This window comes from Bos indicus, chromosome 3 (assembly GCF_029378745.1).
Source record: "Bos indicus isolate NIAB-ARS_2022 breed Sahiwal x Tharparkar chromosome 3, NIAB-ARS_B.indTharparkar_mat_pri_1.0, whole genome shotgun sequence".
In the NCBI taxonomy this organism is placed as follows: domain Eukaryota; kingdom Metazoa; phylum Chordata; class Mammalia; order Artiodactyla; family Bovidae; genus Bos; species Bos indicus.
Window position 1 is genome coordinate 78597299 of NC_091762.1, and position 17036 is coordinate 78614334.

Genomic DNA, 17036 nt, shown 5'->3' on the forward strand with positions numbered 1-17036 from the left:
CATCTCTGCTTTTTAATACACTGTCTAGGTTTGTCTAGCTTTTCTTCCAAGGAGCAAGTATTTTTTAATTTCATGGCTGCAGTCACCATCTGCAGTGATTCTGTAGCCCAAGAAAAGAAAATCTATCACTGTTCCCACCTTTCCCCTTATTTGCTATGAAGTGATGGGACCAGATGCCATGCTCTTAGTTTTCTGAATGCTGAGTTTTAAGCCAGCTTTCTCACTCTCTTCATTCACCCTCATCAAGAGGCTGTTTAGTTCCTCTTATAGTTGCCTAATTTCTAACAAATACAATAAGTTCAAGGGAAATCTTACGTAGCTAGAATTACGGGCAAACAGCCACTGGCTCTTTACTCCCCTGAGCTCATGCCTCCTCTTCCTTTTCTTGTGCCCTCCTTGGACTCAGCATACACTTCCACTGTTGCACTCACCTAATGCCTTGAGGACAACACGCTACGTCTCTGCAGGCCTAAGTTAAGCACAGTAGCTGGCACAAGTACAGGCCCAAATGTTTGTTGAATATTGCATATGGAAACATGATGAGAACTTGTCACCACTGACTTTTAAATGTGAAGAAGGTTTTACCATCAATTTGGACAAAGGAGAATTAGAAGTTCAACCCCAGTTTATATGGCAAGTCCTCAATGTTCTTCACAGAATAAGTAAACTTTAAATGCACATTCAAGTTCACTTCTTAGAACAAGCAAAATGACACTTGAAGTACAGTTGACCTTTGTACAACACACAGGCTGGGGTGCTGACCCTCCACCCAGTTGCAACTCTGTGTAATTTACGGTCTGCCCTCTGTATAGTGTTCCTCTTGTCATCCAATGTCTCACACCCACAGAGTCAACCAAACATGGATCATGTGGTATTTACTACTGAAAAAAATCTGCATGTAAATGGACCCATGCAGTTCAAACCTGTGTAGTTCAAGGGTCAACTGTATATTATATATTCTGAAAAAGTCACAGGACCTAGTATAAAAACAAGATAAAAAATAATCCTGTTTGGTAAAGGAAAAACACAGAAGTCAGATGTCAAAGATGCCAGCACAATACTAAAGGTAAAATAGAAATAAGGTTATGGATAATTGGTATTAGAAGACAGAGATTAGTACAGATATTTAAAAAAATAAAATCAGTCCATAACATGGGGCAGATAAGATTTTGCAAAGGATAAACCTGATTATTAAACAGCAGAGTTGATTTTATGATAAAAAGTTTAAATAATCAGTAAAGTTATATGATATAGGAAGGTCATTTTTAGGGAGAGATTTATATGGTTTTCCTCACTGGCACTTTGCATAAACATGGATTATAGTTAGAAAAACCATTATTTCTGCTTTGGTATTTAGCAGTGATACCTAGTTACATACCCCTAGGGTCATCAGCACACATCTTGCTTGGAAAAGTCTTCAGCCCCCACTCTTCAAAATGCCCACTCTTAATTTTCTGTTGAGGGTAAAGTGAAATTTTTTTGCAAAACTGTATGTGATATAAATTGCACTGTAAAAGAAGGAAACTATGTTTTTAATTAAGTAGTTCAGAGAAAAAGAAACAGGTGAATAGAGGTCCACAGACCTAAGGATCTCTCTGGAGGACAAAAAAACCAAAATACATCATCTGTCCATCTACCCATGAGGTAAAAGGTATCAGGAGCCACTAAAACACTATTTCACACCCTTGTCTAGGAGCTAAAAGAACAGAAATTGTATACATTCACACTGTAAACTGTGCATCATTCAAACTTAAAATCTATAATTAACACCTACTCAATCTACTAAAAATCATTCACAAAGCATTATGTAGGCAAATGTGTTTAAAAAAATATTTTAATAAGCATATTCAGAATGGCAGACAGGGAACCGGGGAAGGGAATTATTTTACAGTGCAAAATTATTATGCATAAATTTAAAAACATTAATCCATAATTTTAAATGACTATTTAAATATTATTTCAAATACGTTTTAAAGCTCAACAGATATGTTTTGTTGAACTGAGTTGCAAATTTTGAACTCTATTTGAAAACACATCATAAAACAGAATACCATTCCAAATAAAGATAGTGCTTTGCTAGGGGGTAGGTATGGGGTGAGGGAGACTAAGTAACTATTAACGAAGGTTTCTTTTCCCAATGCAGTTTGTCAAGAGTTATGAAATGTACTAAATCTTAAGCAAATTAAATTCATGATATTACTAAAATTTTTTAAAGTAGTGCAATGACTTATCAAGTTATAGTGGCTGCATTATAAAGAACATACTGTGTGAAATACCTGTATAAACATAAAATACAATTAAATATTTCTCTATGAAAAGCTGAGCATTATGTATTATAATAGTGGAATGTTTTTCATTAGGCAGACTTTAAAAATATTAAGAAAAGTAAAATTTCCTAACATGTATACAACATGTGCCGTATTTGCAAACATGCCTGAGAATTTATTTAAAATGTTCCTGTAATATCAGTTTGCAAGAACTTCACAAACCTGTTAACAAAATGCATCTTTTAAGAAAAGGTGAAAATGGCATCTCTAATATTGCAACAACTTAAAAAAAGTACATCATCACTATTTCTATAGACCATCTTTGAAAAAGAGCTAGGATACTTTGGATTCATATAATAAAATCTGATTTAGAAAATGGATTGTGACCATCTGCTAAAGCTGCCATTCTGGATAAATTAATGTTCTAGGTAAAACAAAACAACAAAGAGCTCACGCTTCTCACCACATTCACCCAAAACTTTGATTTACTTGGATCTATATGTAATAACAGTGAATCTACATCATGTAAAGTCAAGTGTTGTAAAGTGGCTTTTAACACTGTTTGGGGGAAAAAAGTTGTTCACATTGGTGGAGGGAAGCAGTCTGAACATAGGTTAATAGTAATACTTCATGGAGAATAAGGCCTAAACCATAATTTCTCAGTGCAAACCTCTACTCAATTGCATTAGACAGTTGAGCCATTAAAAACAAGACCACAGAAGACATATTCTAAAAAGACACTGGCTCTTTGATGGCTGAAAATGAACTGCTAGAAGTATTTGGGGGTATGTCTGTGTGATAAGAGTAGTTAATAATCTTTTATAAAAGTTTGGATATAGGTTGGTCTATCAGCTGTATAAAACTACATTTTTTTAAATAAGAATTTTGCACTAAAAATAAAATGGCACTCTTGCAAGGTGATGCAAATCAGTGCAGTTGCTCAAGTCATCTCTGACTCTTTGTGAATGGATGATCCTATTTGTAATCACACAGAGCAATGGTTACTCAACAGCTTATTTTCACTTTGGAAATGTACTATCAAATATGAAAAGCTGGACTGTAATTGGAAACCTAATTATCTGGTGATCTATTATCACCAGGTAAGTTTATCACTTTTTCCTCATAAAATCAATATTGTTGCCTGCCAACTCCTTGTGTGTGCCAATATCTAAGTATCACTTAACCTTTTCCCCTGTTTATTTAATGCAAAAATGGGAAATTTTATAAAGCATATAAAAATAACTGAATGGGATTCTGGTCAGCATGATACATTTAAGCACTTGAAGTCAACATTAAACTTCTGTTTTGCTTCAAAAATAATTTTGAAAATTATAGCAAATGCAAAACAAACTATGTGATCTAAGTATCATGCTTAATTTCAGTTCTCAAACTATTTGTCCTTAAGTAAAAACTTGAAAAAACAAATGTTCACAATCCTTTATGAATGCTTTTACCACCTGGATAAGAAACATGACTCAGTTACTACACAAACACTTAAAAATTCATTAGAAAAACCTTAGCAAAATAAAATGAAAGCTGACAGACTCAGAATATCAACTCCTCTCATAAAAGTTTACCAACTGTACAAGTTAAGAAAATTATACAAGCTTTTGTGTTAAGAAAGGACAGCTCAGTCAAGACATATGTACTGTAAAAATCTTTCAAAGGCTACAAAGAATCTGGAAAAATACAGAATGTATTTCTTAAGCCCAGATAAGAATATGGAAAGACATCATTGATGTCAACAATTTTACATACACAAACCTGACTTGGTTTATTTTTAAACTTCTATATATAAAAAAATCATGCTAGCATAACTTTCAGGATTCATAAGGGTTTCCTTAATAATGATACTCAATTTGTATGGAGAGAAAAATGTCTGTTATAAAAGACATTTCAAGAAACTCAGAAAAATTGATGTTAATCAGAAATTTGAACTTATTTTTTCCTTCTCTGCCATCAAACTAAGCAAATACCTTGTAGTGAAATTTTAGGATTAATACATCAAATAAGAAGGTACAGATGTATCTGTAGTTCATTTAAATTTACTAAACTATTTGTTATTTCCTTAAAAGGGCCTTTACAATTTTAAAGTAAAAAATCTGCAAAGCAGAATTATGAAATCTTATTTACTAAAGTTAGGACTCAATTCAAATTTTAACCAACTGCTTCAAGGAAATTAACTTTTTAAGGTAACCCATCAACCCTGAAAATTTTAGTCACACCAGAATTTACTCCAAAGAAAGTTAAGTTTAGTCATCTGTGTTCTCAAGTTCTTCAAATTTTCCATGTGAGATTGTGTCTTGGAAAAACTCAGAACCACCTGGACTTTCTTTTCCATTGCTGTTTACCCTTCGCCTTTTGGCAGGTCTCTCACTTTTTTCATCAAAATCATTTTCATTTCTTGCAGTCATATGGGTGATTTTTGGGTCAGTGGTTTGGTTATCTGTTTCATAACCATTGGTATCCATATCTGTGTGAAGTGGTTTCTTACTTCCACCTGTTGGTCCATTAACATGTAATCCTTCAACTTTCACTTCTTCTTTGTTTAATGTTTCACCTGGTCCATTAGATGACACCCCTAGGTTGGAAGAGACATGAAAGCAACTGCTAATATTATAGAGCTAAATTCATAAATTATTATAAAGGTGCTATGAACAGCTATAAAATAACTTTTTATCAAGGAAGTGAGGTATCAAGTGTGTGTGTGTGTGTGTGTGTGTGTGTGTGTGTATCAAGTGTGTGTGTGTGTGTGTGTGTGTGTGTGTGTGTGTGTGTGTGTGTGTGTGTGTGTGTGTGTGTGTGTGTAGCCTGAATTCTGGCTCTATTTACTTTAGTAGCTATGTGACCTCAAATTATTTACACTCTCTTGTACCTCAGTCTGATCACACACATACAATGAGGATAATAAATTTATAGGGTTGCTGTGAAGATTAAGCTAATAAATGTAAAAAATTAAGAATAGGATTTGGTATGTATTAATAGCATGCTGGTATTACATGGCAACAAATAAGCAATGGATCCACCAGCAGTCTAAATAAGCTGAATTAAAGCAAAGATATTCATAAATTATTCAGGTTTAGCAGTTTGTAACTTTCTAAAACAATGAAAAAATTATATTCTTTCTATAGCAGCTTGAGTTTTCTTACTGCCATATAAAAGCAAGATGACATGACTTTTTCATTCTTAACATTAATCTGTCATAATGTTAAATTAATGCCTGCACTATACAAGCATACACTTGAAAACGCTAAAGGCAAACACAAATTCCTTCCTAATAGATTGAGAAAAGAAATAGCATAATTGATAACATAACAAAAGGTCATGTTACAGCTGACTGCAAAATGGAAGACAAATTTTGTGAATGCTTAATGTAAAATACAGAATGTGCTACTGGAGAAAATGAAAATTTAATTATCTGAAAAAATAAGAATGACCCTCAAATATACATTTTGGTCAAAGAAAGTATTCTATTTTCTCAACTCAAAAATGCACTCAAACCATGACTGCTTATGAGATTATGTACCATATGATATAAAAGGAGTGATTTTGCCATAGTAAGCACAAGAAGCTAGGTTAAACGATCATTAGGTCAAAAATCACTATTAGATTTCAAGACACTAATTAAAGCCCCTTATGAAAAAAGAGAATTGGGTTGGAAAGGTCTTCCTTTCCTTGAAAAGCCTAGAAATCTTAATTGTATCCCATGTGAATGGCCTCTGGGAGGAGTAATGTGTAAGTAACTTATGAACACTGTTCCTAGGCTAACTGCATGGTATCATCAAATGGTTAAAAGGATTCAACCAACTGCCTATCAAAACACTTAAAAAAAACTCCAGAAAGTTCCAAAAGGCAAAAACGTGAATTTACTTTGTGCTGGCAATTACTTAAATAGTGTTTACATTTTATTATTATAAATACTCTAGAGATGATTCCTTAAGTATTTTGAATCTGCAGATGTGGAACCTGCAGATACAGAGGGCTGACTGTACTACCTACCGTCTGCCTCCCTGAGTTTCCACCCTAGTCCCAATCTCAGCTGCTTATTCTACTTTAGGATGGTTGTAACTGGCATTAGAAATCATGTCAGTGAACCTGAATGTTTTTGAATCAGGAAATGGCTGCTGGGCCCTAATATTTGTTTGGCTTGTTCTTAGAGGGGAAGTAATGAGGGAATGGAAAGGGATCATTAAGTGAAAAAATATATTCACCACAGTATATTAAATGCCAGTGTGAGAGCAAAGAGCAGAAAAAAGGTCAAATTGTTCAATGTTCCTCTTCTAGTTTCTGTTGGGGAGAAGGGATTAGCTCTCCACTGGCCCTCCCCTAAAGCTGTTACATCAGAATGCAGGTGGGCAGAGCTTATCTCTAATTTACCAGTTTCCTATTAAAGAGGATCAGAGATTTATTACTTTCTGCTTAGAGATGGTCTTACTTAAGACTATTTTAATTAAAGTAGAAATCAAGAAAATTCTCTGACCAGGCCTTACTGATCCTCGGTCCACTCTACATTTTAAGCAAGAACCTATCTGAATCTCAAATATGTGTTTCTCTGCTTCTTTTTCATGGGCATAAAAATGAATGTTTTTGTACAATATGAATGCACAGGCGGACACATCTGTTTTATCTTTTCTTATCTTTCTAGGTTATTATGCTATCACAGAGAAAAAATATTTAAAAGATGCCCTTGTTACCTTTTTTCCATTTATATGCTTAAAGAGGTTTCCTGCTAAACTGTTATAAGCACTCAAAGTATTTCATTAAGTATCTGTGTACTTCTGATGTGAAACGGCTGGAGTTCTGGTCTAAGACTTAACAAATAAGAATACTTACATCTAGACATTCCAACCTGGTAAGAAAATAGATACTATTTTCTTACAAGAAATGGTCATTGTTGATGGTATACTTTATTAAATGTACTTTTTAGTGGTATCAATGGGAATTCTTTCCAATTAACTTGTACATATTCTCTGTGTTAGTATATATGCACCCTGATATTCTGTTTCATCTGGTATTACTTTAGGTCTGCTTTGGGGGTTGAATAGACACGGAAACAGAATTTCCCAGGCTACTGAAGGAAAAGTGCCCATCATTATCAAGAAATACAAGTGTTTCTCTGCTTGCTTACCATTCTGATTACTATTGCTTATAGTGCCATCTTCTTTCTCAGACTGGCTGTTGCTACTGTTTGAGGCAGTTGGGGGAGGAGATGGTGCTCGACTGGAAGCAGCACTTTCACTTTCATCTAGAAGACGATCCATGTAATCCCTTAAAATTGAGGCAAACGATAATTATTTTCTTATATTAAAAACAGCTGAAAATTAAAACTGAGGTTAAATTTACAAGGCTTTATCAGCAAGTATATCCTCATTTTTCTTTATATTCATTCCAGTGCGAGCACTGAAATGGAAAGTTCCTTTTGGTTAAATGTCTGTAGGAAAACAATGTGTGAGGGCTTTACCCTAGCAAATGTTACAGACCTACAGGCAGTTTTAAAACTTTAGAAATTGTAGGCAAATGATCAGAGTGGCCCAACTAAAATCAGAAAGGCTGTAAATGAAGAGGGATGATGTCAATCACAAGGAGTACGAGAAAATTTCTGAACACAGATTGGAATTGTAAAGCTTACAAAGATTATTTTATGACTATGGCAGTATCTGAAAGACAAACTAGGACCTAATAATGAAATACTTTCCTGAAACTTCCTGTTACTTTCTGTATCACCCTTCTGTTAGAGCTGAGGTATACTAAGCTGGCAAAGTTCCTGGGCTTATCTGTTAGCTTCATCTGCCCGTGTATCATCAGGGGTGGGTTTACGTCTTCCCTAAGTAATTTTTGAGCTCAACGGCATGGGATGACATTTGTGGTAAGTGACACTGGGTTGAGGTTAGAGCTGAACTAAATACCTCTCTCTCTCAGGTTTAGTGTCTTTAGTTATAAAATGCATGTAATCATACATGACCTATGTACTGGGCTGTTGTATAGGATATGTGTAGCAAAGTGTTTTATGAACTATGCAGTGCTACAGAGTCACTAGAATAAAGGTCAGCAAAGGCAGGCCTGTGGGCTGCCGATCTATTTCTATGGATAATATGTTACTGAACACAGTCATATACATTCATTTACATAGTGTCTATGACCACTTTTACACACCAACAACAGACCTAAGTAGTTTCAACAGAACTTAACATCTGCAAAGCCCTCTTTACAGGAAAAGTCTGATGTCACCTGTACTGAATAATCCCGTGAAGGCAGTTAAGTTCAGTCTGCTTTCTTTACCTCTGCACCATTGATGCCTAAGTTTGCACAGTGCAGAGAAGTACAATAAAAACCTAAATACATCATTTATTTTTAAATTTCCTCAGAACAGGAGTAACAGAAATATTAAGACAAATCTTTCAGAATTTTGTGAGCAGGGTAAGTAAGAATGTGGACAAGAAAGAAACCATGGAAGGGCTTGGAACTTTACTGAAAGTCTGTGTAACAGTCTGCACTCATTAACATTTTAGGCTTTATTTTCCTCATTTATAAACAGAGGGAATTAAATTTGTTGGTCTTTTAAGATCTCTTTGGCTTTATGTCATTCATCATTATAGAACACTTAGGTAATAAATCTGAGGCACAAAGAAACAGAATGAATATGATGAATGCAATGCCAAAGGGACTTCAGAAATTAAAACTAACAAACAGATAATGCACTAGGAAGAATTGCTGGAAATAAATCTGGTGTAGTGGGAATGGGTAATGGAAGATGTTAAAAGCCACTCAAAGGAAACTAGAACTGATGAGATACCAAAATTATTTTAAATCTCTGAATATAACAATGATATTGTTAAAGACTTATTACTACTGTTTCTTAAAGGTTAATGCCATCCAGAATGCTTAAGGAAAAGAGGAGGTAAGTAGACCACCCAAGGGGTTGGAGCAGCATTCAAATAGTTGGAATAATGCCGAGTTATTTTTTACTTAAAAAAAAAAAAAAAATTATTTGCAAGGCTGTTACAGCAAAATCTTCAATTGCATATGGCTACCAATTCTTTTAGGTAGTGAATGGAGAGACTCTGCAGTAGTATTTATCAAAGGCCATGTACAGGCAGCAAAGCGGCAAATGTGCTTCATTCTGGTGAACAAATGAAAGGTAACTATGTAACAGAAAAATAAGCAAATAACTTTCAGGATAATCTGCTCTTAACTATACATTTTGACTAAAGAGGAAGATTGAAAAATTCAGTCAAATTTTTGTCTAAAGGCATTAATTAACTTAATGTTTTTGTCTAAAGGCATTTAAATTTTGTGTGGTCACTTAAAGTGCAACTGTTAATGCAAAGAGAAGGTCCTGGAGGCAAACTACAAAAATATGTCTATGCTAGAGAAAACCACAATTTCTCCCCATCTGCAATATACAGTCTACATGGCTTCTTATAGGAGATTTAACACAGCTAAAAGGGATGAGGAGGAGTAAAAAAAAAAAAAAAAAAAAAAAAGTTTTCAGTTAAAAAAAAACACAAAACTTTATAAAAGACCCAAAGGGAATACAGTTGAAGACTACAAAACAGTGTTCTTGTCTAGCAGGAAAACATTTCTTTGCTTCATACCGTAACACCAGGGGACACATTGTTAACTCTTAAAGCCTGAGAAAAGAGAAGATATGGGATTACTTTTAACTATGACTACTCCATCTACAGAATATTTAAACCTTAAGAAGAATCAAGGTGACAGATATAAGTAGCTTCAAAAAGTTTTTCAGAAGCTATGGAGAGATTATTAGAAAAACTAAAATGTTTAGCAGCACATCCCTACCTAACCTGTTGAGCCTGACGTCACAGAGGACCAATTAAGCCAGCCCACAACACTTCCCTTGGTGATGCTTTCTGAAAGAGAAAACTGGATGAGCCATGGGTCTGACCCAGCATGGCAATTCTGATATTCTTACTGCTGCTGATGACAGACTGCCTGTAGTTCATGTGTGAACTTTATTTCTGAAATGGGTCAAAAGATGAAAGATGTTACTATTGCTTTTCCCTATAGCTTGAAAACTATTTTAAGATATACTCTGAAGACTGGATAGCTATATGTAGTTCTACATTATTATGTCTCAATGCTACCAATAAAAAAAAAAATTAACTATAAATTGATAACAATAAGCAATTATATAAAAACTGGAATACTGTTATATATAAAATTCTACTCATTATGGCCTTTGAACAAAAAGGAATGAGGCAGAGTCCAATGTTTCATGATTCCCAAGGACAATTATACCCATTTATTCCCTTTCAGATAAGTTTGCTTTCGATTTTAGAGTGTTTGAATACTCCAAACAGGGAAGTGACCAGAAGAAACACCTGTAATGAACATGACCAAGAAACAGTCCAGTCAAGTAGTTTGAGAAGCACAAGAGTATGCATATAAGCACATCTTTCAAAGGCAATTATTTGGCTAGGCTTAAGAATTTTACTGGTGCAGGCTGACCAAATGAAGTCACAACTCTGCTTTATTTTTATTCCATAAACATAATACAGGGAATAATAAAGGCAAGTATGGTAAAGTGAATTTCACTGTAAAGTTCATCAGTATTTTAGAGCAATACATGAAATAAAGGGTTTGATACTCTATTACTAAGTACTTAACAGTAACACATTACTAGTCAGATTGGGGATAATGTATCATTCCGCAGCTAGACTAAAAGAAGCTAAGAGAATTTGGTGCATGGGGAGTGGATTAGACATATTGAGGCATTTTGCTTAAAAAATGGATATAATAACAAACTATATTCCCTCTATCACTAGGAGTTAGCTAAAGTTGTATTATTTATTAAATATTATTTCTGTTAGAGGAAAAGGCTTCAGAATATTTAGGAAAAGGGAACTTATCATGTACATGTTCATTTCTCTATAAAATATTTTGTAACAAAAAAGAAAATGCAATTTGATCTGATTTATTATATTCCCATGTCTTTTCCCTTTGATATCATCTATATCCAGATCTTATTTTTGGTTCCCAAGATCTAAAATAGATTGGGCAAGGAAAAATATTAATTTCTCTTCCTCTTTAAAGGATTTCTATTAGGCATATGGCCCTGTAAGATTTAGAAAAGACAGCCTCTCCTATTCTTACTGCTCTTTTGGTGTTATTAAATCAAAACTGTATGTGCTTATATAACTATGTGGAACAGAATTTAACAAAAACATGCTTTCACAGCTCTTCTGATCCATCTCCTCTCAGGAATACTACTGAAAACATGTACTCTTAACATCTACTTTGATAAATTTGCTGTCTCAAATAATATGAACTGTAGTTTACAATGTTTTATAAGACACTGAAAGTCTAAATACCCCATGAAGATGTCAATAAATGGATAAACTGAAATTGGTGTCAACTTTTATGCTTTTAAAGAAAGAAGAGTCTAAAAATCACAATTCTCTCAAGAAAAATTTAGAAAGCTTAGCAAAAATGACTCAAAAAGAAAAAATGAACTCACGTTACACCAGGATGAAGATTGTATTTCTTTTTTCCAAATCGTGTTTGCTGAGCAAAGAAATCATAACGTTCAGATTTTTTCCACATATAATAGAATGCTACACATTCACCAACTGATCTTGTTCGAACCTATAAGAAACAAATACTTAAGAATTATTTCCTCCTTAAAGGAGTAAATTTCATGAAAAAATCTTAAGTTTGAATAAATTTAGCTGACTTTTAAGTAATAAATAATAGCAGTTATAAAATACAATACAGCAGCAGTTGTGTTAAAAATTACTCTAAGCTCCCATTCAGAGAAATCATATATTGGCAACAGGTCTTCAGATACTAAACATTATGCTTTTAAATAGAGTATCATATTCATTTACTATAAAAATGAATACTCCTTTATCGAAAATGTCTGGCAGTGGCATTTGAATTAAAATTGTTACAAGAAATCTGCAAATACTTTTACTCACAGAACACCTAGGGAGACTGAATTTAAATGCCCTTTTAAAAAGGATTCTCTTACTAATCCCAACACTGATCCAGACTCAGCTACTTACATTGTAGAAAGGCTAAAAATATTTCAGTGAGTTAAAAGCTATTATAAAAATGTTAATATTTGTTTCAAATGGATATATCTTTCCTTTTCTCCTTTGCCTTTAGCTTCTCTTATTTTCTCGGCTATTTGTAAGGCTTTATTTTTGGAGCTCCAAAATCACTGCAGATGGAGACCGCAGCCATGAAATTAAAAGATGCTTGCTCCTTGGAAGAAAAGCTAGGACAAACCTAGAGAGCATATTAAAAAGCAGAGACATTACTTTGCCAACAAAGGTCTATCTAGTCAAAGCTATGGTTTTTCCAGTAGTCATGTATGGATGTTTAGTCCAACTATAAAGAAAGCTAAGTGCTGAAGAACTGATGCTTTTGAACTGTGGTGTTGAAGAAGACTATTGAGAGTCCCTTAGGCTGCAAAGAGATCAAACCAGACAATCCTAAAGGAAATCAATCCTGAATACTCACTGGAAGAACTGATGCTCGAAGCTGAAACTCCAAAACTTTGGCCACCTGATATGAAGAACTGACTCATTTGAAAAGACCCTGATGCTGGGAAAGATTAAAGGCAGGAGAAGAAGGGGACAACTGAAGATGAGACGGTTGGATGGCATCACCAACTCGATGGACATGAGTTTAAGGAAGCTCTGGGGGTTGGTGATGGACAGGGAAGCCTGGCATGCCACAGTCCACGGGGTTGCAAAGAGTCGGACATGACTGAGTGACTGAACTGAATATTTGTTTACAAAATCACTCCAGTGGTTTACTGTGTTATACCTATTTGGGAACTGAATGGCTCCCCTTACACACATTAAATATATGGGACAGGCAGATGATGTTGACAAAATTTCCTTTTTGCTACCTTGCTTGTAGAGCTGGTAGGGTTGCTGCATAGAAAATACTGGGAGTTTAAAAGGAAAAGTGTATCTGAATGAGTGTTTGAGATGGAAGATGATATGATTTAACTCCTAAGTTTCTGGTCCTGAAGTTGGGTATCTGCTGTGGGACTGACTAGACCTAAGGTCAACTTTATGACATCCCTATTTGTTAGGTGGCACCTATTTTTCTTTCTGCCACTCTGATTCCACTTCATGACTTGGCCCATGTTGCTTTAAGACAAAGCTATCAGTGTTTTAAAAACAAAAACCCCAATCACCTTCTCAAGCTGTTTTTTGCTTCCTTTTTAGAATCTTATTCTAGAAGACAACTGTCAAGTCAACTGTACTTTACTGAAAGCAAAAATTGAAAAGACATTATGTGGAATGCCAAAGTTAACAGTATTATGAAAAACTGTCAATTAAATAAGTCTGCATAATACAACCTATGATTAAGATCCAAATTTCAATTCCAGGTATAAAAACAAAGAATACTTTCAATGGACTATTCCCCTCCCTCTTAAGAACTGTCCTCCCTATGGTTCACTGGAGCAAACTTGTGAGTTAGGTATAGGTCAGATGACTTTTTTAACACTGAAATACCACCATCCCAAATATTCTTCATAAATAAGAAATCAAGGTCTTATTTCAATATCATGTTAAGACTTTTTTTGGCTAAAAGCTTTAAGTCACCTACTAAGTTCTTACTCCTTAAAAAGGATTTTGGCGGGGGGTGGGGGGGGTGGGTGTTGCTCCTGTGAGTTACATCAGCTTATCATCCCCAGGGGTTCCCCTCCATAGCATGCTTGGGTCAGTATTGTTTGAATTTAAGCAGGAATGCTAGAAAACTTTTTCAAAATGTTGGCCCTTTCAACCATGAGATCATTTGCTTTTCTTTAAATCAGAAACATATATAGGTAGTCATTAGCCTAATACAATCCTTTCACAGAGAAATCACTATATTGGAGAATATCAAATGATTTGGTTACAACATGAACATGGTTTGGCTACATCTTTTATATCAATGCTAAGATGCAAAATTTCTCTCTTATTAGTTATGTCTGATGTCAAATAACACAATTAACAAAATTATCAACAATAAACTAAAGAACACCAAAATTGAGAAAAATCGAGAATTTGTAAGCAACTATTTTATTTATGGAACATACAATAGATACTGTACATCTAGAGATATGAAAGAGGATGAGGACAGACTATTTATAGAGCTTCAGACTCAAGCCCATAAAGCCCAGATACTTTCAACATCACCCTAGGTAAGCCATCACACATCTGATATACCATCTTCAAGGACACATGTAAAGCCAATTTCCTTGTCGTTTATATTCACTAAAAATGTGACATTCGTAAGCCTAGACATTACTTAATTTGCCATATTTAAATTTGAGATTTTAATTTTGCCTGTCCTAATTTCCCTTAGGAACACAATTTTTTATTCTTTACAATTGTGCAGTTCTATTAAAAATATTACCTGATTTCAGTTTAAAAGAATTAAGCCTAAATAAATTTGTAAGTAATTACGAAATTTGGGGCGATATAAATTAACACTGTATAGTTGATATTCATATGGCATGATATGTACTCACACATCCCATCCAGGAGCTGATGAACATAGTTTAAAACATCCAGTTCTTAAAAGTTCCCAATAAATACCACACTGGGAACAGTTACTTGGCAAATATATGCCAGGGAGTCTAGGCATGCTTATAATAATTTCCTAAATACTAGCATATTATATATTCACTACAGAACTTTTAACATTAGAAAATATAGTAGATTTCATATGACCTAGGTTAACTAAACTTATTTTTATAAAAAGAGACAACATATATCATTACTTACTTTATTAGCCTGAATCAAATGAAAGTCCTTTCCATAGGCCTTCAACCCTTGTTCAAAATTTCTGCACTCTTCCTCTGTCCAAACAGATAATTCCTCTGAAAAAATTTGGGGCAGGGTAGGGGGAAAGTGGGGGAAGGACACTGTTAAGCAATATTCTCCCAAATCCTGCACATAACAAAACTGTAAATAAAAATATAACTTTTGGTAACAACAGAAATATTTTACTCCTGAGTTCTATTATTGATGGCTTAAAAAGATAAAAGTAATAAAACATCCTTATTTAATAAAATTTTGGATGATTTAGTCCCTAACTCTTCAACCTCAATTTAGGCCATTTCCTCTTTATTCTTTATGATCCAACTAAACCAGCCACCTTTCAATTCCTTAAACTCATTATTTTCTTTCTTTCTTTAGACTTTGTGCATGCTCTTCCCTTTGTCTAGAGGTTATTGCATGCCTCTTATCTCATACCCTCTTTCACCTAGCTAATTCGTTTATAGCCCAGTAAAAATATATTGTTCTAGAGGCTTTCTTTTACCGCCTCACTCTTTTCACCAACTAGGTAAAGTCCTACTGTAGTAAGTTTGAACTGCACCCTTGAATTCTCCTTGGAAGAACTCAGAACTATTTTTCAGCTTTCCTACCTAGGCTCCAAGCACCGAGAGGTCAGGGGCCTTGTTTATAGTTAAATCCTCACAATTTAATAGGCCCTTCAATTTTTGTTGAATGAATGCTCTTTCCTTGGTTACACAATGATATATAAACAGTACTCTTAGTGAAGTGGGGGTGGGAGCCAGTTTAGAGTAACAAAAGAATTTTAGCTATGGCTTCATTATTTATGAATCATGCTTGCCTCAGCAAAAAGACCTCAGTTCAGTTCAGTTCAGTCACTCAGTCGTGTCCGAGTCTTTGCGACCCCATGAATCGCCAGGCCTCCCTGTCCATCACCAACTCCCAGAGTTCACTAAAACTCACGTCCATTGAGTCAGTGATGCCATCCAGCCATCTCATCCTCTGTCGTCCCCTTTTCCTCCTGCCCCCAATCCCTCCCAGCATCAAAGTCTTTTCCAATGAGTCAACTCTTCGCATGCATGAGGTGGCCAAAGTACTGGACCTCAGTTCTCATCAATTTTAAAGTGAAGGTAACATCTGTCACTTTACTCAGTTCACAGGACCATTACCAAGATCAAGTAAGAAAATATTTGTAAATGCCTTGAAACTGAAAGGCATTATGTATTTTTATTTAAATGGTCTTATTTTCTCATGAAGGAAAGGACAATATTCACCCCATTCCCCATAATGCCTTGTATAATACTTGTTACATACAAGTTGTTTAACAAGTTATAACTATTATCCAACAAATACTTACTAAATTCAGAAAGATTAGTATTATTAAATTTAGGATATACCTAGTTAAAATTTTTTAAACTTTTAAAATTTCAAAAAATTTAATAGCTTAAAGTTTAAACTTCTGCTACATCGTGAAAACAAAAAGTTAATATTTATGCTTACCTCTAGCTGCTTTTACATTAAATCTTAATCTTCTCAATGCTTCTTCTGTATCAAAATTGCATTTAACTAATTCATATAATGCCTAGAAAAATAAAAGGCTTCAATATGTAACCTGGACTATGAACAATTCAAGGTGACAATTTCTTAACTGAGTAAAGGCTTTTCTAGAATCCAGTGTCTCCATCCTTTCTGGAGGACAAATAATTCCAGTGACTGCAACATAAAAACCACTAAAGGAAAACAAACGTAATTCATTCCTGACAATTAACTGCCTCTAAATATGTAGAAAATACTGGATAAGCAAACCTCTGGCAGCGGCATGGTTTTCTAGGAGTTTAGAAATAAAAGGAAATCATAATAATCACAAGTCCTTTTTTTATTTTTAATGTTCCTATTCAAAGATAATTTTAAACAATCAGAAAAGAAAAGCACTGGTGAAAAAGGTAAAGTATATAATGCTGTTATTAGGTCCATGGTAGGCACTGTTCTACTAGGTAAAGAATTA

General features: G+C 34.4%; 1 protein-coding gene across 18 annotated transcripts in view; it reads right to left on the minus strand.

Moving 5' to 3' along the window:
* Positions 1–1816: 1816 nt before the first annotated feature.
* MIER1 (MIER1 transcriptional regulator) overlaps positions 1817–17036 on the minus strand; it is a 72861-nt gene continuing 57641 nt past the window's right edge. For all 18 annotated transcript variants that reach the window (XM_070786359.1, XM_070786357.1, XM_070786358.1 and 15 more), the window contains 5 exons: positions 16532–16613; positions 15020–15114; positions 11746–11873; positions 7396–7535; positions 1817–4848 (listed from right to left, as the gene is read on the minus strand). In XM_070786359.1, the coding sequence (XP_070642460.1) occupies positions 4520–4848; positions 7396–7535; positions 11746–11873; positions 15020–15114; positions 16532–16613 (774 nt within the window). In that variant the 3' untranslated portion in view covers positions 1817–4519. The remainder of the gene's footprint in view (positions 4849–7395; positions 7536–11745; positions 11874–15019; positions 15115–16531; positions 16614–17036) is intronic.